This window comes from Vanessa tameamea, chromosome 28, assembly GCF_037043105.1.
Source record: "Vanessa tameamea isolate UH-Manoa-2023 chromosome 28, ilVanTame1 primary haplotype, whole genome shotgun sequence".
Taxonomy (NCBI): Eukaryota; Metazoa; Arthropoda; class Insecta; order Lepidoptera; family Nymphalidae; genus Vanessa; species Vanessa tameamea.
Genome location: NC_087336.1, coordinates 2,362,032 through 2,383,960, shown reverse-complemented (window position 1 = coordinate 2,383,960; position 21,929 = coordinate 2,362,032). Strand labels below are relative to the sequence as shown.

General features: G+C 30.7%; 3 protein-coding genes and 1 non-coding gene across 4 annotated transcripts; 2 read left to right on the top strand and 2 right to left on the bottom strand.

Moving 5' to 3' along the window:
* Nucleotides 1-389: 389 nt before the first annotated feature.
* Nucleotides 390-2,577, bottom strand: LOC113391925 (actin-related protein 6). Its single transcript, XM_026628071.2, has 2 exons — nt 1,722-2,577; nt 390-1,162 (listed from the first exon to the last, which is right to left on the bottom strand). The coding sequence occupies exons 1-2, from the start codon at nt 2,404-2,406 to the stop codon at nt 663-665; spliced, it is 1,185 nt and encodes a 394-aa protein (XP_026483856.1). The 5' UTR covers nt 2,407-2,577; the 3' UTR covers nt 390-662.
* A 770-nt stretch (nt 2,578-3,347) lies between these two features.
* On the bottom strand, nt 3,348-5,067 carry LOC113391927 (cytochrome c oxidase subunit 7C, mitochondrial-like). The gene is made up of 3 exons (XM_026628074.2): nt 4,842-5,067; nt 4,279-4,398; nt 3,348-3,433 (listed from the first exon to the last, which is right to left on the bottom strand). The coding sequence occupies exons 1-2, from the start codon at nt 4,935-4,937 to the stop codon at nt 4,282-4,284; spliced, it is 213 nt and encodes a 70-aa protein (XP_026483859.2). The 5' UTR covers nt 4,938-5,067; the 3' UTR covers nt 3,348-3,433; nt 4,279-4,281.
* A 4,382-nt stretch (nt 5,068-9,449) lies between these two features.
* LOC113391926 (protein CDV3 homolog) lies at nt 9,450-17,120 on the top strand. Its single transcript, XM_026628072.2, has 5 exons — nt 9,450-9,789; nt 12,958-13,122; nt 14,406-14,534; nt 15,658-15,832; nt 16,215-17,120. Exons 1-4 carry the CDS (start codon nt 9,613-9,615, stop codon nt 15,826-15,828), a joined length of 642 nt encoding a protein of 213 aa, XP_026483857.1. The 5' UTR covers nt 9,450-9,612; the 3' UTR covers nt 15,829-15,832; nt 16,215-17,120.
* A 2,237-nt stretch (nt 17,121-19,357) lies between these two features.
* LOC113391936 (U6 spliceosomal RNA) lies at nt 19,358-19,464 on the top strand. The gene has a single exon (XR_003368363.1). It is a non-coding gene; the product is annotated as a U6 spliceosomal RNA (small nuclear RNA).
* Nucleotides 19,465-21,929: the final 2,465 nt, after the last annotated feature.

Genomic DNA, 21,929 nt, shown 5'->3' with positions numbered 1-21,929 from the left:
TAATCTAATTCTAATCATGTTTTTTTTATAAAAAAATGTACTTTCTTATATTTTTTATAAATATAAAGTTTACAGAACTAAAGATAATTCAATTCCCATCTTTCCATTTTAAAACAGGCCCGCTGCTAGCTTTTTTCAATTCAACAAGTGCATCAGGCGTTCTTTACCGAGTCTTAATTCTACATTTCTCTTCTAAACACTCTTCTAATTCAATAGAATAACGCATACCGTCTACACTCTTATAAAGTTGACTAAATACTGCAGTGCGTTGGTGATATTTACTGACGTTATAGTTCCATCTTAGATCGCGGGATGCGTCATTCCGATTCTGTACTCACTGACTTAAATCCTGAGGGCATGATCTTCAATGACTTAAAAATATCCGTTAAGTTCCGTAAAAGCATTATTTTCACTTAAATTAACTTCTATTGTTGTTTTTTTATTACCATTCTATTTTATTCCATTAGTTTGAATATTGTATGGCATATAACATTGACCATATTATATTATAAATCTTTCATTATTGTCAGTTCTCTCAGTGAATTCCCTCCATAAATGTCAAGCCCAGACCTGTTTCGAAATAACCCACTCGTACATTTCATCCGACTATTGTTTACCGAGCAAAGTGTCTACTCCGAAGACTTCCTTGCTCGTTTGCGCCGTTATATGTCAAATCGCTCAAATGCTAGTGCCTTTCCTTCTTCTTCATATTCCTCTCTAGTCATACAGAATGAGTAGAAATCGGGATCCCTAAACATCAATTTCCCCCCTTCCCATGCATAAGTTACGGGATTCTCCCCCAAAGTAACATTAACTTCAAAATGGTCCAATGCGAAAGCCCTAACTTCGTTAAAAACTCGATCACGAAAACCAGGAAAAAGTGTGTTGCCACCATACAAAACTATATTTTCTAGCAAACTCTCCTTGTTTTCTTCTGGACATCCCTCAATCGAATGCATTATTGCTTCTGGTATCCCCATTTGTGGTATTCCCACATCTGAGGGTCTGAATAGAAGCTCCGGTATAGAGAACCGTTCATTATTTAAACGTAATGTTTGTTGTTCGAGGTCCTCATCAGGTTTGACAATGTCTCGAAGGTATCCTCTTCTTATTGTGGTGTAGTCTGGCAGGACATAATCTTTTACAATTGTATTACTTGATCCTGAAAATACTTCAGTTGTTTTTCATAAACTTCATAAATAAATACTTATTTACTAAATATGTGTTTAAAAAATGAAATTTGTTTGTCATTTTTTAGTTTCATAGCAAACAGTTCTGTTAAAAAAATATTTAGCAGATACCTCGGTACCATGTCCCAAGATTTGACAATAATTTTACATAGTATTTATGTAATAGTATAAGCATTATTAGTACCATAAATGTTTAAATTAAATATATTAATAAAATAAAAAAATATCATGACACTTTTTTTTTTAATATCATGTAGGTTACCAGGCTAGCAAATAAGCCACAAGAGATACTCTGCACTGTAAGAAATGTTAACAATTCCTTAGTTCTGTTTGCCTTATCAACCTTGGTTGGTATGTTTCTTGTGCTTGTAGTTATTAACTGTTTGGTTAACTTTACTTAAGTATTTTTTTTAAATGAAATTATGTAAATAACCCAATATGAATTGCAAATTGTTAGTAACAACCAATAAATGTGTAATATTTAGATCTGAAACATCCTATGTTATTTAACAAGTAAATATATTGATATACCTTTCCGTCTTGCTATTTCCATGTCCGCCATGAAATCTTGTGATACGAAACAAGAGTCCTCTTTCGCCTGATTGATTACATAACTTTCTTCCATAACATTTAACTGTCTATAAGACAGAATCTCTTTCAAATGGTTCGTTAAAACTTTCCCACCGACATCTATCCTTCGTATACCTTCCTTATATTTCTTACCTTTAATATAAGGTACTATATATGTATAACTATAACCCGAATCAACAACAACAGTGCATTCGTTATTATGTGTCTTCCTATAGTGATATTCAGCTAAATCTGTTGCGTTTATACGTAATAATGATTGACACTCATACTCCTCAAAGAATATTTCCGTTATAGCTTCTTGTATTGACGAAAAATTGTATATAGGTTCCGTAATGATCAATGGAGTCTCACTAAAGTTCACTGGACAACATTCTTTGCTAAATATGAAGTCCCAGATGGTTTTTTGCGTGTCCCAATTCACAAGGAACCCTTTTTGAAATGGTAAGATGTAGAATAGACCTGACGCATCACGACATTCTTCAATTTGCGATCCGACGAAAGGACGACGTCTTTCAGATTTAGCTTTCATTATGCAGTTAGGGACTACTTTCGGTTCCATTGTGGAGAAACCAGCTTTGGCTGTATAAGCTCCATTGTCCAAGATATAACAAGATGATTCGCTCATTGTTGAGGTTACCGGTTGCGCAGTTTTATTATGATATTATACCTTTAATCGGTACAACCTTATTTACTTTTATGTTTATAGAGAATTCATTATTATTTCTTTTAGCTATATCGTATTATTTTAACATCATTTTATTTGATATTCATTACAAGTAAATAATACAATAATTTCGGCTTCCACTGTCACAATATAAGTGACATTTAGGTATGTAGATTATTTATGGATAACAGATAACATTAACACTCCTCTGGTCTCGTTGGACGACGATTAGTGTTATATTTTTAAAGACCTAAGTAAATATAAATGGATAATATGAATTGTCTCGATGTAGTACATATTTAGGAATACCTTAAATTCCCTGCATAAATATTTCTATTGTTCGCCAATCGCCATATTTTTGTATGTACTACCAAGGCCCAGTGATCTAAGTTTATAACGTAAGCTTCTAGGTTACTTAGATATAGTAGTTAGAAGAAATATATATACTATGAAACACTCAAGTTAAAATATTTTTTTTAAATTAATAACAGTTAGTACCTAGTTTGTACAGAGTAGCCACGAAGCGTGTAGTATATTATGCGAGCCCACACAAAATACAGTTAACATATACGTGTTTATTTAATTCTACTTCAACTTTTCTCCTCGTGACTCGACGTTTCACTTGTCACGTAACTCGTGCCGATATATTAATGCGGTTTTACGTACTTTATACCAAGCGAATTACAAAAATTGGAAAAAACAAAACCATTAATTAGCAAGGTTAGACAAGAAGAAAGTAATTCATTTTCTGTTATATAATATTTTATGTATCAATAGATAATTGTTATGTGTGCTTTTAGCATAGAAATTTTGGCCTTGAAGAACTTTTTTAGACTGATAAATTATGTACCGACATTAAAATTCTGGAAAAAGATTTAATTATTTTGAAATAAAAGCCAATGTAATTTATAACATTATATTATAATTTAATTCACAGTTTGCTAGCTTATACCTAAAACATGCTTCAATCCATGTAAAGCAATGTTACCTGTAAAGAAAAAAACTAGAGGTTATTTTGAGTTCTTTTTATTCAAAGTAATTTGAGTGATCCGATTTCAGATGTCGCCCTGTTTTTGTTTTACTTTACTTTGTATGATTTGTGAGAAAGAGATGAAACAAATGTGATATCGAAATTGTTTTAACATTCGCTTCATCTCTTTCTTACAGATGGGTTATTGTAAAGTTAAAGATAGACAAGGCATATATTTCATGAGTTTAATGTCATCGTACTTTGAATGCTTTGACGTAACAGGACAATATTCAAAGTATTTTAGATGCGGTGAAAACGATTACCCATTAACATAAAAAAAGTCATATTCTGACAGCATCTGATTTTAAATGTTTTGATATATCGAACACATGCCTAATGGAAACACTATAGAAGGCAATGCTATATTGAATAACTGAAAAATTGTCATTAAAAATTGATACAATGTAACTTATTCTAAGACGAATGGATTAATGTATTTTTTGATTTATTATAGAGTTATACACTTGAAACAATAAAGTAAAAAACATTTTCCTACTCAATATTTGAATACTTCAAATAATTTAAAAAAAAGCTTTTTTTTTTTTTTCTCCAAATTGATTTTTATAATGTATCCAAATATACATAAACTAATAGATTTTTAAGATATCTAGTCAGGGTGATAGTAGGTCAGTACCACTAATACTGTACCATACATACATTCTACCATCAAAGATAAACATTAAATACAATTTATAGTGTGATTATGCCATGAGTGTAGTTCCCACACGCATTTGTGTGTGGTTTTGTGTTTCTAGTCAGGAATGTTATTAAATCTTTGGTTTATAAAATTAACTTTTACTTACTATTTACTTCTTGAGAAGCTGATGGCGGCAAATAAGGAAGGGAGCAGAAAGACCTGAACCGACATAGACCATGAACATAGCTGTCAGCTTGTACCGGTTGGAGATGTCAAATGGGAGATTCTAGAATGGAACATAACAACATATTATATATTATTAAATGAAAAGTATAATTTAAAAAATAAAAAAAATGTCCTAGATTACTGTTTAACAATGTCATGTTGTGCTTATTTCTCTTAATAAATAGCTTGAGTATTAAAATTATTATTAAAAAAAAATATATGTATGATTAACTTAATATATAACAAGAGAGCAAATGAATCATATGCTTAACTATAATTTCCAAGGATTTATATGTACTCAAATATATCACTGTAATATAACCTACATATAAAAAAAATCAATTTTTGGAAATTACAAACAAAGACAAACTTAATTATCTTCTTATTTTTGTCATTTAAAAAGGAGACCATTGATCTAACTTACCAACTATAAACAAAAGACAAATAATTATTTTCATAAAACGTAGATTATGTAATGTTTAACTGTTTGAATTTGGAACTTACCTCGCCAGGGACTCCACCATGGGAGTGGTTCCTGATGAAATTTGTCATAACATTCCTTCCAATTTTGTTGGAAGAACGAGCTAAAGGACCCAGCATTTTGATGATTTTCGTAAGACTATTTCAGCAAAATGTGTGAAAATTCAATATTCTGTCGCAGTCGTAAGTTTTTTTTTTACAAAACTACCACTGCGTTCGTCGGCATACATCTCTTCGCTAGTTTTTGAACGCAACTATAATTTTAATATGAAATAAAACCCAATATCCTTTTAAATTAATTTATTTTCATTGAGGAATAATGTTTATACTACAAATTTACATAAAATAGCTTAATAATCGAAGTAAAAATTTACCTGAAATAAAGAAAAATAGATACATATATAAAATGTATTTCAAAAAACGAGATATAGACAAATAATATAATAAAAAACAAATTAACGTTGAACTTGTAATAGAAATAAAGAAGACAACGAATTAATGAATGAATCAAATAATACATCCGAAATAATCAAAAGAACATTAAATACAGAGTATATTTTTTTTATAATATTTATTCGATTTTTTTAACTGATCGCGAACATAGCATAAGCATAGTGTATATTATTAAAGAATATAATATATTATTATACTATGTTCTTTACTTCTTGCCTTACAAATAAGTACCGTAGGTATTACTTTTTCTTTAGTTTAATTAATGCAAGCTGAATCCCAATCGTCTCAAGATGTTATTGTAATCGTAGAACTACCCATTGTCCTGTAACGCTATTTTCAAACAAATTTGACACAACACTCGTTCGACATTGTTGATTTTTTTTTATATCTATCTATACATAAAGTGATACACTTTTTTGACTAGTGTGTCCTCGAAATATTATAACTTTAACTTCTAATCAATGTAGTGTCAATGACAAATATACATATTTATAATTTTCTGACATATCACGATCTAGTTATAGACTGAATTCTAGAGATCAAACGGATATCCCGTAACTATCCGGTATCCGGCCTATCCGGCCGCCATAATACTATCCAGCCGAATACCGGATAGCTACTATTTGAATACCGGATAGACATCCGGCTGAATAAAAAAAACTGGATAAAAAAACAAATTTTTGGGTAATTCTTTAGTTAGTCTTAGTATCACTTAATTTAAATATAACTAGTTAATACAAATACAAAGAAAATGAATGAATTAGTACTAATAGTAATTTCTCTGCATTGAGAGGTAGCAGGCGGTTGCGTTTCTCTTCATAAATAAGGCCAGCTTCAGAAAAAAGTTTTTCGCTATACATCCTGCTGCAAGGTGCAGAAAGGTAGATTTTGGCAAACTTTGTTAAAATTGAGTATTGTTTGACATTAGCTGCCCACGAAGAATAATGCGATATCCAGCGGCCGGATACCCGGATATCCGGTCACATGGGTGGCCGAATATCCGATATCCGGTATCCGGCCAAACTGTTATCCGTTTCATCTCTACTGAATTCACAGAATAGCTTTACTAAATAAAATACTGTATTTTTGTTGGTCTTAGATATTATTCTAGAAATGATATACGTCTCCATTATGAGTAATATTAGTTGCAGTTCGAGAATTGGAGAAATATAATTTCAAATTATTTTCAACAATAGTAAATACAGTAATGACATTGATTTTAAAATAACACAAAGCTAAGGCAAACAATCTGAACTGAAGGTGAACGATAAATGTCAATATTTAATTATGCATTGTCAACAAACTTGCATCAAGTTTACATCGTGTTTGTTTTAAAATACTTTAGTGCATCTTACATTTAGATAGTTTATGATAAAAATATTGTGAATTTTAAACGCCTTTGCTACGTTGCTTTGCTTGAATTTTGTTTTTAAGCTGTTTTTTTATTTTCATGTTTTTAAATTCTAATGTTTTTAAAGTATCTATACAAATAAATAAAATTAGTATCAATTGGTAATTACAACATTTTTGTCTTTTTAAGGTAATATTAGCCAAAACAGCCATTGTGTTTATTTTTGCCTGTCTGTTTTTTCGGGGGTAATTTTCAAAATGGTTTAAAATTACAAATGTAACGAGTTTTGGCGACAGCGTTTGGTATTTATTCAGTGTACGGAACCGTACGGTACAATTCGTTGTTATTTTATTTTAAGTTAATATTGTCAGCTTTCGGAATTTTATTTATCTAATACAAATTAAAAGAGCGTAACTATTATTGTATAATAAAATAATTATTCTATTCATCGTATACAAGTTATTATGTTTGTTTAGTTTTGATTTTAAATGTAAAAACGACAACTTCATTGTTAAATATCATTACGATTGGATTCTTGAATACATAAATAGTGAAATAGTATATTTATGTTGCATCCTTATCTTTAAATACGTAAAATTATACATCGTAACATACTCTCCAAAGATCACGTACCGTCCTTTTTAAAAATTAATTATCTTAAATATTTTGCCTGTTGCCTGGAATCGAATAGTGGGTGTTTTATGTCTACGTCTCAAATCATTTGTATATCAATGTCAGACGGTTCATTAAAGGGAATTTAGTAATTTACTATTTACGCTACCGGGGCCGGGTGACACATTCGAGAGATGCTAAAATTTTAACGGCAACAAATAATTCAAAATTGTTTTTTTTTTTTTGTAAGAATGACATCTGGAATAATAAGCATATAGATTAAAAATAATTAATTTCCGTGCCTTATGCATATTTAAATTAAAAACATGACCATCGTCAAAATAAATTTTAGTACGTATACAATTATGGGTGATAATGGCTTAAAAACGTAAGATTACGATGCCGTTTATTAGTTAACTATTAATTATTATGCCAATACTTACATTACTTCTTCCTTAGCTGATGCAAGACGATGAGGAAGGGCGCAGCAATGCCAGTGAGTGTGAACCAGAAGAAGTGGAAGGTTATCTTCTTACGGTTGTGGATGTCGAACGGAAGGTTCTGGAATTGAACATTTAAAAAATTATTGCATATATTATTTATATAGATGTAAGATGCTTCGTGGAAGATTGCTTATAGATACTGGAACTGTAAAAAAATAAACTACTAAGGGAACTAATATGTAATGTCCATGCCTGTTCTTATACTGGCTCATTCACTCTTTGACCAAAACACGACAGAACCAGTTACGGTGGAACTGCCATTTAGCGAATCATTACAAATAATATACAAGACATATAAAGAAAAAGTAGACAGTTAAAAAAAAGTTGAATCAGAAAATATAGGGATGTAACGATCATTCTAAGCTCAAAGTCACCAAATATGTTCCAAGATTGTTCAAGTGCTTAGTATGAGTATAGAAAATAACACAATATAGAAGATGTTGTGTTATTTTCTCAGCGAGATTATATTATAATGTGTTTAAACAGTTGATAGAATAGTTTACCCATTTATATTAATTATGAAAGTCAAAAATGAAACACTGGTTACGTTGCAGTGCATTACTAGAGAATACAACGATAATTTTAAATGTATTTTTAATTATCGATAGTAGATAATAGTCTCTTCTAGTAATTTAATATGAAATATACATAATATGAATATATATATATATATATAATATAAATATGAATATTCTGAACAATAGTAACAAAATATCTTCAATTTTTTGGTTAAAAGTGAACTTGATAAGTGAAGTGTGATGACATTACGTAATAAAAAAAAAATTACCTCCCCAGGGATTCCACCATGGGACCCATTCCTTACGATGTTCCTCATAACATTTCTACCCAAAAGTGTGGTTCTTGCTACGGTGCCCAACATTTTGCGTCTTTATTACTTTAAAACTAGCTGAAACTACTAGATGGACAGGTAATCGGGAGATTAGATAAGGATATTGACTATAGCTTGATTCCGATACGACTGACCATTTTGTGATAAAACGTTCAAATACTGATGTAGGTATTATCCGATTATTTCGAAATGCCTCTATAATTTTCTACAACGAAGTTAGTGCAATACTTTATTTACCTGGGTTTGAGGTATCATATTTTAGAATAAACGTACAATTTGCTTTAAATTATAATATTTTATTTTTGAATATTTCAATTTTTATTGGGACATAAAAAAATATATGCTTAATATGAACTTGTCGATAACAAAATCCCATAACTGTTAATTTATACATCAGTAAGGAGTTATTTATTATAATACGTGATAAAACTAGTATTTTTTATTTAAAATTTCTGAGATCGCTTTTAGCCATAAAAAGTAACAATTAATGTTTTAATAACGATTCATTTGAGTTTATTTCTTCGTCATTTTTGTAATTCTATCACAATATTAAATTTAATAAAAAAAGAATCATAAATAATTTCAGCATAAGAAAGAAGTAGACAATATAATTTTAATTCGTTGATCATACTAAGGTCCCACGCTAATAATCTATCAATTGGAACTTGTGATTAAAAAATCTAAACAGAAGACTAGTTACAAAATGGCTGTGCAAAATTTTAATATAGAAATAACAGTATTTTTTCTTGTTTGCATTTAGTCAAATAATTTAAATGATGGTATAATAATTAACTTTAGATACACAATTTGATAGCCATTATTAAAAATAGTAGTTTTTAAAGTGAATAAGTGGCAGCACTGAATACTGCCACTAAAAAAAAAAGAAACAGTCGGCCACGCTTGCCACTAAAATCATTCCGGGGGATCATTTGGTTTCCCCCTTATTCATTTTATTCCAATATTGCTGTAGTGCTGTATTTCTCCCAAAACAGTTTAAAGAAGTCATTTTATACTTTACAATCCACAATGGCCGATCTGGACGATTTCTTCGCGAAGAAAGACCGCAAAAAGTCAAAGTCGGTCAAAAAGTTCGCGACTGCTGATGAACTAGCAAAAAAATTGGAGGATACAAAACAAAAAACCGATGTCAGGCCGAAGAAGGAGCGCCCAGCCCAGGAGAGTGAAGAGACCGGCCGAGCGGGGGTGCGTATATTTTATAATAGTCATCACGAATTATTTTTTCCATACGTCAAACGCAGGTGAGATTTCGTTGCAATGTAGGTTGTTTGAGATGACACTGAAAATCTGTCGCGTGGAATATATAAATGATATTTTTCTCCGAGTCCTTTGTTAACGTAATTCGTTTGACCCGGTTTCAATATTCAATGACATTCCTTCGCCCTTTTTAATGGTTACAATATATGATGTGCGTGTGTCAATTTTAGTCCAAAAAAATTTATTGCGAAAATGGAAAAATGTGTTTCATGAAAATTATAGTGTGCTAACTGCTATATATTTATATGTATGTATGTACTTGCTTGCTTGTTTTGATTAATTTTGAGGTCTTTCTATGCCAAAAAAGTATTAAAATAATTGCAAAACAGAATGATTAATTATTAATCGTTTTGAGTAATTGTTATTTATTTGGTTACAAATATTTCCTTAACTAAGCTATTGAGTCTTCAGAAAGTTTTAATAATAAATTAAAGGTTTCTATAATTATATATTCATAAATCCAAATATTTTTTTTTTATCTGGGGTTAATGTTTAAAAATATGAGTCTCATTCTCTTTAAAATAATATTACTATGGAAAAAAAGCTACATTATAATCTTAAATAGAACATTTATTCTATCACAAGTTAACTTTACATGACTTATGTTATTAATAACATTACATATAGATTCATTGAATAAATTAACATATATGATTTTTATTTATAACCTAATAATCATATATAAAAAGGAACAAAAATATAATATACAACATACACAGATCACAAAAATACTACAAGGAAATAAATGATTGATATGCCAATGAGAAATTACGAGGAATGTAAAAGTATTACTAAATATAGTAATAGACCATAGTCAGTGCTAGGTCTGGTCTTTGGTAATGAAGCATTAAAATTCTCATTAGTATATTGATAGATTAATAATATCAGGTTTATCATGTGTGTAAATTTATCCAGGCACAGAACACACTGTTACTTACAGGTGATTATTGAGAAGTGATCTTGGAACAAATAATTAAGGAATGGCTTTGAATTTTATAATGTAATAATAAATGTGCACAGTAAATGTAAGGTTTTGATGATTTCAGATAGTTTTAAATTAATTAAATTATATTGTCTGTTCAAATGTAGCTCTTGCCTGTTTTTAATTTCACTCTGACATACATAAAAAAAAAAACCAGTTTAATACTGGATACATTTTTGATAACAATTATTGGTAACCTACAATTTGCTTCATTTTGTATAGATTCAATAAAAAAAAATATCTGTTTAGTACATACATGTTGCTATTTATTTTAAATAACCTGATAATCTATCGTACATTTTCTTTTTCTCTCACATAATAATCTAAATAATCTGTTATATACTGGATGCTTATATAACTAACAATATAATTAACAATAGTGCTCTATTATATTCATGATATTTATATAAATTATTTATATACTATTATGTTGTTGAGTTTGCTGGCTTATATGACTGCGGATTCAAAGTTTCTAGACTATAATATGAAGTGATAACTAGCGATAAATGATTTGTTGGTTAATTTTTGTCAAGACGATTTCAGTATCAACATGATGCTAGGAATTTGGGTACTAATACTCCTTTCGAAAATATGTAAAGTCATTGTCCAGTCATGTTGGATTGTCTTCTTATGTTTGTGTGCACATGTGCTCTATATGTGTGTACAAATACAGATAGCAAATTTGTCAGATTGGTTATTATAGATGAAATTTGTTTGGGCTCGTAACAATAAAAAAAATATATACTTATGCTATATATGTAGGCAAAGACAAAACAGTTCAGTAAAATTTTATTTGTCTGTTTGTCATGAGATTAATGCTTTTTTTATTGGTTGATAACTTCGATATTAGAATTTGTGGGGTGAGCTTAAGTATTATCAATAAAAATGATCAGAAATAAGATTAAATAACTTTGTTTGAAATATGGAAATCTATCTATACTGTATGTATTTGAAAATTTGATTTATTAATGACTATGGATGAATTTCGATCGCACTATTATAATAGTTATGTATGTTTTTAATTGCAAAATTAATAAACTTGGCTTAGATATACACATTATGTTTCTAGTTATCTGAATATAAAAGTACAGAAAAGTACTTGTACTATTAATACTAAGAGTAGTTCAAAGTCTTATCTGATTATGTTCACTATCTTAATAATAATATTATGATAATTATTTATGGTTAATATATATATTTTAAACTGATGCTGAAAAAGAAGGTTTTTTTTTTAATTATCTGTGGCTTAGGATTGTTTTGTATAGATCTGTTCGCGAAGATGTGCGACTTGCGTGCATAAGTCGAAGTACAAGATGTCTTAGTGTGCGTAAGATATTTAATATAATAATAAGGACAGAAAAAAAAGTTTATATTTGTTAATGCACCCCGATAACTTAGGGGGAGTGATTTAGTCAGTGAATAGTATCTATCGCTGTAGAGATCTTCTGTCATTTGTACATAGGGTCTTTATATGAAATGCAAAAGCAAGACGTAAATTCAGGGCTCGAAATTTCCCATGGTCTTTAAAGCGAAAAGTCAATTTTACAGCTGACAGTACAATATTCCCCCGTTCGTTTTGCAAGCGCTGCGTGTGATCGCTTTATATTTTAACAATGTTACTAACGAAAGTCGACAAGTCAACAGACCGGTCGCGTAAATATTTGACGGGAGGCAACTTTGAAAAGCCATAACGAAAAACAAATTTGTACATCATTGTCAATATTTTGTGTTTGTCTGATTGTACAGCAAAGAGTATTCGAATGAATATTGCTATCTCTTTCTTTTTTGTGGATTGAAAAAGGATAACAAGTATGTACTTTAATCCTGTCAAATTCATATAGGATTTTGTACATCATTGTATTTATAAGGAAGAAGATATATTGGAGAAGGACCCCCTTATTAAGAGTTAGCAGCAGCTTAGCAGGTGTTAGTTACATTCGTCCGGGATAAAAAAGTAATCCACGTTTCCAGATTATCTATCTCTGACAAATTTCATTCAGCTCGGTTCAGCCGTTAGGGCGTGATCGAGTCACAATCATTCATCCATCCAAAAATCTTGCATTAATAATATTACTAAGATTATATAATGACGTATACAATATTATTCTTTTAAGGAGGAAGAAGAATGGAAAGACTACGAGGAACCAGTAAAAGACTACACAGGTCTCAAGATCCAAGTCCTCCAGGGGAACGCTGGAGCGCCGGAGTCTGGACGCGATAGTTCCGCCGAAGATTCAGCGCCTGAAAATACCAAGAACAAGGGGCCGTGGAATAAACCGGTTAGCTTTATTGATTAAGTTCTCCTACCAGTACCACAATAAAATACTACACAGATACATGTTATAAAGCGTAGGTTAGAAATTCGTTGGTTTTTATATATGGTAAATTTAATTTAATTTTATGAATTGGCTTAATTGGTGCAAGAAAGTAATTGCTTAGTTTCTAACCGGTTTTCTGTAGAATCTATGCGGTACATTTGCTAGCTTTACACCCATGGACATATTGATTCATTAGGAACTTTTTGTTGCATAATTTATTAAGGTTTATATATTAACTGTTATATGACGATGAATGTTGAAGACATCGGATACCGTTTGGAAGCTTCTAGGATGTGTCACGTAAACCAGTTATATTTATAAAGATATTAAGTTTTTATTGACACTTATTATCCATCCCGAAGCCGGGGTGGTTAGCTAGATTTTAATATTATAACTTGAAGTATTAGTTGTGTATTGTTAGTAATTTAATATTCAAGCTAAAAATAAGGTAACATAAGGTAGGTAAGGTAAGGTTTACTAGAAAATGAGCTTAATGTTTAATAATTGGATTAATGGTACCGCATGCAAATCCCTTCATGTCCACTGCTGGGGTTAGAAGGTTTAGAGCTTATTCCGCAATGATGCTCCGATGCGGGTCCCATTTCATGTTCGGTGGTGAGGAAAACATCGTCAGGTAATCTGCTTGTGCCTCAATCCACATTGGAGCTGAGTCGGATGAGTTTCAAACCGTCTCAAAAGGAGAGGATGGTTGATAGGAAATATTTATAACTTTTATCAGTGATACTGTGGGTTGGAAGATCTTTGCACAACAAGTTAGTAATCTTAAAAAAAATTTACTAGCTTTCAGGCTCTGACGCCTTTGTCTGTGGAGTGATATCAATTAATAAAATTATTTTGTTTTAGATCAATATAATGATGTCTATTGATTATAGCCTTTATCTAAGCCCATTTAAGTGGATGGTACACCCTTTTTTTTTATTAAAAGTGCTTTTATGAAAATATTTTAATGAATATTGTTTGGATTTTGAGTTTATTAGTATTACGAGATGTTCAGGCAGTTAAATCATGTCAAGTCGCTTTAGTATAGCTGGAATGATTATATTTCATCAAAACGATGGGGACTCTTTAATATTTAAGATATTTCCAAACTTTAAGGTTATGGGCCTTTAAGGAACTTTAAAGAATTACTCTTTCAATTAGTTTTGCGTCTAAATTATTATATGAAACTAGTTGAAACATACAGACAATATCTACTATTTATATATATTTTTATATTATTCCAGGTGGAAGTAGAGCAAGCAGCTGCTCCTCCACCGCCGCCGCCCGAAGAGAAGATCAAATCACAGCCTTCCACCTACGTTCCACCGCAGTCACGCAACCGCGACGTGGAGCCAGTACGTCGGCACCAGAGTGTGAGTACAATAAATACATACATACATACATACACACACAATATTATAAACTGATTCACTTTTAAAGGACTAATTTAACGCAGCTGGAGAGGTGCCATTTATAATGAGCTAAAGGAATTATTCAGAAAGTTAAATCTGATAAAAGAACCAACCTATAAATGGGCTTTTCACTTTTTTAGGGGAAGGTAAGGAGCTGATTCTAGCATGCTGCTCCAATGGGGGGCGTGGATACACATGTGGCAGAATTTCATTGAAAATAGATGGCATGCAGGTTTCCTCACGGTGTTTTCCTTCATCGCTGAACACGAGATGGATTATAAACAAGTGAATGAAAATTCAGTGGTGCTTGTTTGGGTTTGAAACCGCAATCATCGGTTAAAATGCGCCCTAAAAAAATTACTATGTTCAAAGTGCTGTGCTTTTACACGAACTATTTTTGTAAATATTTTTTTGGAAAATACAATGTCTCTTGTAATTTAAATATTTCATGTCCTTATCGTTTGGGAAAATAGCAAACGGAACATTAGAAATATTGTCTTGTTAAATGTTATGTATTTTGGTTTACAAGTAATTAGTTTTGTGATAGTATTCATGAAACTATGGTCAATTAAACTTATGGTATGGTATTCGTATAAAGGTAAGTATTTTTAGGTAAAAAAGTATCCCTTGTAATGTATATAATTGAGATGGTGTGGTTGGCGCTTGAGAGTGAAATTTGAAAGGAGCTTATACTTGGTAGAATGAGACAGCATTAGAGAGAAGGTTAGACAGATGCCTTCCAAATATTGTTAGTCAAATCCCTATTAATAAAAATAAAAGATTTTCCAGCTACTGTAGTGCCGTTCTGGTAATTTAATGTCTGTCGGTCTGGATATGATATCATTTAAACATCAATTTTTAAGGTGGAGTAGATGTGTTAGATTAGTAGAGTAGTTAATAAGTTATCTCTATTCCAAACTTCATCAAAATCTGTCCAGACGTTTTTGTGTAATTGAGCAACAAGAGTTCCCATTTATAATAATACGGTACAATTTATTAATAATATTAAGCTCAGGAAAGGAAATCATGTTTTGGACGATATAGAATGTGGTTATTAATATATTTTTCCTATTATCATCTGCAGAAGAACGCTCCAGATATTCACAACGACGACTACTTCCCGGTGCTGGGCGCGGGCGGCAAGCGCGGCGGCGGCTGGAGCACCGCCGGGGGCGGAGCGCCCGCGCGCGCCAGCGCCGTCCGTCAGCCGCTGGCGCTCGGCAACCGGTACACTTCCTTGCAGGATGACAGCTAGCCAGGTGACTTTACTTTGTACAATATTAATGATAAGATTAATACTTAGTCAAATATGAAATTAATTTTTATTTAATATTATTCTATGATGAGGAGAGACAGAAAATTACGTGACTAATGTGAATCTATACTCTCATCCAATATAACAAGGCGCAAAGATAAATAAAATATTGATATTGATTATTTGTACTACTATTTACAGGTGCAATTTGTTAATAAAGTGATATAATATGAATATGATTTAAGTCCTATAGCACTCAGGAATAATGTTCCTCAATAACAGTAAAATAAATCTTACAATTCTATCATTCATAACGAGACTACCCCTCGTTATAATATTATTATAGATAACATTAAAATATTTGAATGTATATACTTTGTCAACAGGTAAAAGTCAGTTTCGCAAGGAGAAGCAGTAAAGTGAAGTGTCAATACGGACTTGTAAGCAAAGCCAGGCGTATAGCTAACTTCTACACTATATAATACAAACAAGAACAATGGCGCACTTCCAGAGATAATCTAATAAAACCCCACCTGCAAAAAGTATGAAACAAGTGACAGTTGCTATGCAAAAGAAATTTAATTATTGACATTTAATTTATATATTGTCTGTGCAATTTTGACAGAGATTGTGCATTCCATACAAAATATTAAGCCCCTAAAATTGAAGGGAGGTAGTATTACAGATAAGAAAAAAGTATTTTCTGTTCAATAGTGTAAATAGGTTTTAAACTTAATTACTAAAATGTAACGAATACCTAATTTTATTATACATAATTCATAGGCTGTTTATATAAAATCATTGCTTTGAATTTGATCTAATGTAGAAAAAAATAATAATAGATAGTGAATGTTTTTTTTTTTTGTATATTCAGATGTGTCCGTAGTTGTGGCTTGTCTTCGAATAACGAATTCATCTTTAAAATATTGAATAAGTAGATAAATAACAATGTCATTTTTTATATAGCAACTGTTCAGTGCAGACACTTGGAAGTGTGCTTATATTCGTTATTTTCTATGTTTATATTGAAGAACTTTACATATATCGAAATAGCAGTGTTATGTAAGTCGTGTGATGAAGATGAATCTAGAGAAATTTTGTGAAACTTTCGAAGGACAACAGTGTTCATGCGTGGGACGACTTAAAGAAGAAAATAAAAAAAAAATAGCAACATTAAAAACTTTTTGGTTACCTCTTGTACATTTTATTGTATTCGAAGTATAAATATTAACTTTATCGGCAAATCATTCAAAACATATTGTACCATAGTAATAAATTATGTATTTAAACTTTATATTATTTCATTATACCTTTATTATTTAACTTTATATTTTATTGATAAATATTTCCAGGACATAATACGCAGACAATATTTTTAAATGTATTTATGTGTGTGTCAATTTTCTTTTATTATAAATGTAATGGAGTAATTGTTAAATACACATTGCTAATAAAAAAAAGTCTAATTTGATAATTTTTATATGATAACAGTATGGTAAATATCATATAGCTGGGCAAAGAGCTTCTCACTTAACGAGACAATTAGGAGGTAGTTTCATTAAGCAGAATGTCAGTGGATGGATGGTGGATATGTCAAAATATCCATTAGGTGTAGGTTTTCTTATAATATTTGTCCCTATATGTAAGGTTAGGTTTTAAAAAACCGACTGTAGAGCAAGGACTGCTTAAGATGAAGGCTCAGGCTTATTGTACCATGCTGAATTATTACCAGACGCGAGGTGATCGATATCGCGCTTGAATTCGCCGCGAGAGGTGCTAAATTCGCTTTTCATTCGAGCACGAGATGAATTATAAACACAAATTCAGCAAATCAAAAATCAGAGGTGCCAGCAAGCCACCTTGCCTGGCTTTGAACCAGCAATCAATGATTAAGATCACGTATCCTAACCATAGCTGGATATGAAATTTGGAACACTATTGATATTAGGATGTTTAGTTTGATACAGACATATTTTAAAATGTATTAAAGAAAAAAAACGTACAAAAAATATAATAAGTGTCTTAGAGATCGGTTAAACGGTATAGAAGTTGATAACTGCAAGTGAGGCCAACTTTTCCAACCAGTAACAACAAGAGTCAAGAGGAGTAAGGATAACAAATTTGATATTTAATTGACGCGATATCATTGGTTGAATTCATAAATGCTCTATTCGTTATGATTTAATTCGTGGAAAATTGGCATTTTGAATCGTTGTTATCGGAACTTCATGCTACCAAAATTAATGCTGTTCTGTTATAAATAAAGATATGTAAATTAATCAAGAACTGTTTGTATGTACTTTGTCAATAGCGTGGAATATTAAAATCTAATATTTGTATATTATATTAAAGTACATTCACAGTAGGATTGATCACTTTGATAAAATCAGTGATAATCATTATATGTGCACACTGCACAAGAGGTAAGGATAAGCTTAGAACGCCAAGTTTCCGGCTCCGCAAAGACAATAAATCATTCTTGGGGCAAGGTATCCGCTTCTATAATAAAATTCCGCAGACATTTTTAAATTTGCCGTTTCATAGATTCAAGTCGATTCAAGTCGTTTGTAAAACATACATTAGTAAAGAAGGCATATTATTCGATACAAGTTTATATTGATGATAAAAAAGCGTGGAGTTAATGCTTGTTGATTTCCAGGCAGGAGACATAACATACATATATAATTGTATTTAACTAACATGACTGTATTTTTAGATGTTAAAAAAGAGTAATTATTAAGTTTCCGGTTCTTCTCGGTAGAATCTACATTCCGAACCGGTAGTAGCTTTACTTAAAATAGTTTGTTAAATGACGATTCAAAAGTGCTTGTAAAAGCCTACTCGAATAAAGTATATTTTGATTTCATTTTGATTTGACTGTTTCTCTGTTTGATGGTATTTATAGGTTATATAAATAGTGGCGAGTTACAATAAAGTAAGTGGTTAGTATAAAATAATGATCCGTCAAAAATATGTAACAGCTGTTATGCATGTTAAAATATCTCACTTTTTTTTTTATTAATGAAATGTTAAAGAATATTTTTACACAGTAACGGAAGATACAATAATGAACTTGTCATTATCATTATTTCGTTAGCAATTTTCGTAGGAAGGCTACACACGTATTGGTAGTTACAAATAAAATAAAAACGTTTTCGACGCAATTTTTTATTAATCGTTACAACTGTGTACTTAAATGGGGGTCAAAGAGCGACATCTAGCGGATAATTGCATAATCACTGTAGTAAAAATTAAGCGGATAGCAAAAGACATATTTAAAGCTCTTATAGACCGTAGATGTCGCTACTAGCGATGTTTTATTGTATTTTTAAGTAAATTCGTGGTTTTTTCGGATTATTATTTATTAAAAAACATTATTAATAAATTTATTATGTTTTACATATCAATTTTATTTAATCAATTTGATTATAACTACTTAAAATATATTTATATATTAATAGTTCTGAATCGCGCTATCAAAGTTTTTAACTACGCTTACTATATATATAATGTGGAGAGCACTACAAATGTACTTGCTTCGGCAGTACATATACTAAAATTGGAACGATACAGAGAAGATTAGCATGGCCCCTGCGCAAGGATGACACGCAAAATCGTGAAGCGTTCCACATTTTTTGATAACTTCAATTTTGAAAATTTTCATTAGAAATGAGAATAATGCATTTAAATAAAAAAAAAAACATAGCAATTTTCTTAAATACTCTTAGATTTGTGTCTTACTGGGCTAATTACAAGGCTCATAAAGTATGTAGTTTTGGAATACTAGCGGAAATCTAAATTTCACTTTCGACCTTGCCCTATTAGACTGATAGGAAGTAGAGTGCGGTGTATTGTTTTGTTTCGAATACATAAATATTGTACATATTATACCAATATTATAGACTCACTAATTTTAAATTTGTCGGTTATGTATGTATTTACATATTATTGTTATTTTTATATGATTTTTAGTGTTTAGTTTTAGCATCCGATACAAAACGAAGAGTTGAAAAAAAAGATTATAAATTATTATAGTGAGGTTATTTGTCTTTCCCTTTACTTTTATTATCTTGCGTTATTTTGTTGTACATCATATATTGTATTGTGCTATAATTTTACGGCTTCGGAGTATACCGATATGGTAAATCATTTTGATTGGTGAAGTGACTAGATAAAATCGTATTATGTTTTTGCTAAATTGTTTATACTATGTAACGTAATCGTACAAAATCAAAATATACACTATTCAAGTAGGCATTAAGTCATTTAACAAACTATTTAGAGTAAAGCTACCATCGGTTCGGAATGTTGATAGTACGTCTGTGGTGTCTGAGACTCAGACACAGAGTGACGTGTGACACCGCCGCGCCGCGCCGGACTTGTCGTTTAGTGAACTAATGTTGTCAAATTATGCTTTACTTTGTTCTAATATTTCGGTGCTAATTATTTTGTCCGAAAGTTTATTTTTTCGTCTTTATATTTAATAATTTTATCTAACTGTACATTAATTATTATTAATCGTTGTTTCATTAAATTCGCTGACGTCATCGCGACTCTGTATGTGTCTTTATGTGTCAACGACCAACGTAGCTCCAAAGCGGATAAAAATATTTTGTTTTTTTTTTTTAAAAGATGAGAATGTTCTATGGTATGATTGAAGAAAATACATTGATCTCTATGAAGATAGGCATTTCTTATTTTTGAAGGGAACAACTACTCCTCCTCTGGTAATATTTGTAATTTTTTTATGTAATTAAAATTATAATCATTCTTAATTATATTGGTTATTTAAATTCGTAATATTTAAACTGATGATATGTATTATTTTTTAATATATTATCTTTTTAATTAGGGTAGGCTGGAAGATTGTTGTTGTTGTTGTTGTTATCGGACTTAAAAAAAGAAAGAGGTTCTCAATTTTGATTTAATAAAATTTATATCTTTTAATTTTTGGTCAAGACGTAACTCCGTTATTAAGACGGATTTAAATTTAACGGAAAAAAAAACCTTTTTTATTCGAAAAAGGTTTATTCCGAAATAGTCCCATTTAAATTTCGTAAAGATGATGAGTTTCCTGGACAGACAACGGAACTTTTCAAATACTTGCAAATTAAATGCGATTGCGATATTGGTCTAGACTAGTAAAGTTATTTATTTTTTGTTAAATAGCATTTATATTTTATATATCTTTGCATAACTAATTTGTTAAAAAAAATTCTTAAACAATTTTACAAATATTTATGAGCAGTAAAACTAGAAACGTTTTTAATTACAAGATATATCATTAATTCAAGTGTTACGTTAAATGTTTCAACTTACGAGTGGAAATACGTGATCAATTGCGATGGGTAATGTAATTTAATATGTCAATGATATAATGTTTTCAGAAACTAAATTACGACATAGACCCGAGATAATATTTGAAAATTCATCACCTACAAGGGAAAAACTTAGGATGGAACTTTTATGTTAAAAATTCGGAAAACGGTGTTTAAATTTCTGTTAATAAGTAAAATTGTTACAATGTTTTCGGAAATTCATCACCTTGAGAGTTAACTTTGGGATGAAAGTTTGTATCATAGTTCATTTTTTCTGATGCAGGATGTATGGGAATCGGTATGAAGACCTGCGTTTATGAGTAAAAGCCAGCTGTTATAGCGCTTTTAAACATCCACGTAGTCGGTCAAATTGGGGATGGAAGTTTAAATAGAAGTTAAGAAGAAACAACTCTATAAGGCTCTATTGGCAGCCCTGTACTTCAATCTAATCCAGTGAACCTTTGAGGTACTGAGAAGACCATAAATCAAGAAGGTAAATAAAAAGTATACGAACTTGTAGAAAATTTTAGAATGTGTATAGAAAAATTAAAAAGTCAAACTGAAAAGACTTATACTAAGTAATATGATTGATTAAATTAAATAAATACTATAAATATACATACATACATATATGGGCAGTTGTAAGTCACTTATAGGTTGGACAGCAGGGCTGGTTCATTATTGCTCAGAGGATTGGAATTGTGTTTCAACGGGGAAATGCTGCTAGCTGCCACCATTGCACGTCGTCATGATTTGTACAGTAATTATTTTTCGTGTTCTTTT

Coding starts and splice junctions, on each gene's coding strand:
- LOC113391927 (XM_026628074.2), bottom strand. CDS start 4,937: ATGCTGGGTCCTTTAGCTCGTTCTTCCAACAAAATTGGAAGGAATGTT. Junction 4,399..4,841: donor ATGGTGGAGTCCCTGGCGAG/GTAAGTTCCAAA, acceptor GTTCCATTCTAG/AATCTCCCATTTGACATCTC.
- LOC113391926 (XM_026628072.2), top strand. CDS start 9,613: ATGGCCGATCTGGACGATTTCTTCGCGAAGAAAGACCGCAAAAAGTCA. Junction 9,790..12,957: donor AAGAGACCGGCCGAGCGGGG/GTGCGTATATTT, acceptor TATTCTTTTAAG/GAGGAAGAAGAATGGAAAGA. Junction 14,535..15,657: donor CAGTACGTCGGCACCAGAGT/GTGAGTACAATA, acceptor TATCATCTGCAG/AAGAACGCTCCAGATATTCA.
- LOC113391925 (XM_026628071.2), bottom strand. CDS start 2,406: ATGAGCGAATCATCTTGTTATATCTTGGACAATGGAGCTTATACAGCC. Junction 1,163..1,721: donor GGAAATAGCAAGACGGAAAG/GTATATCAATAT, acceptor AAGTATTTTCAG/GATCAAGTAATACAATTGTA.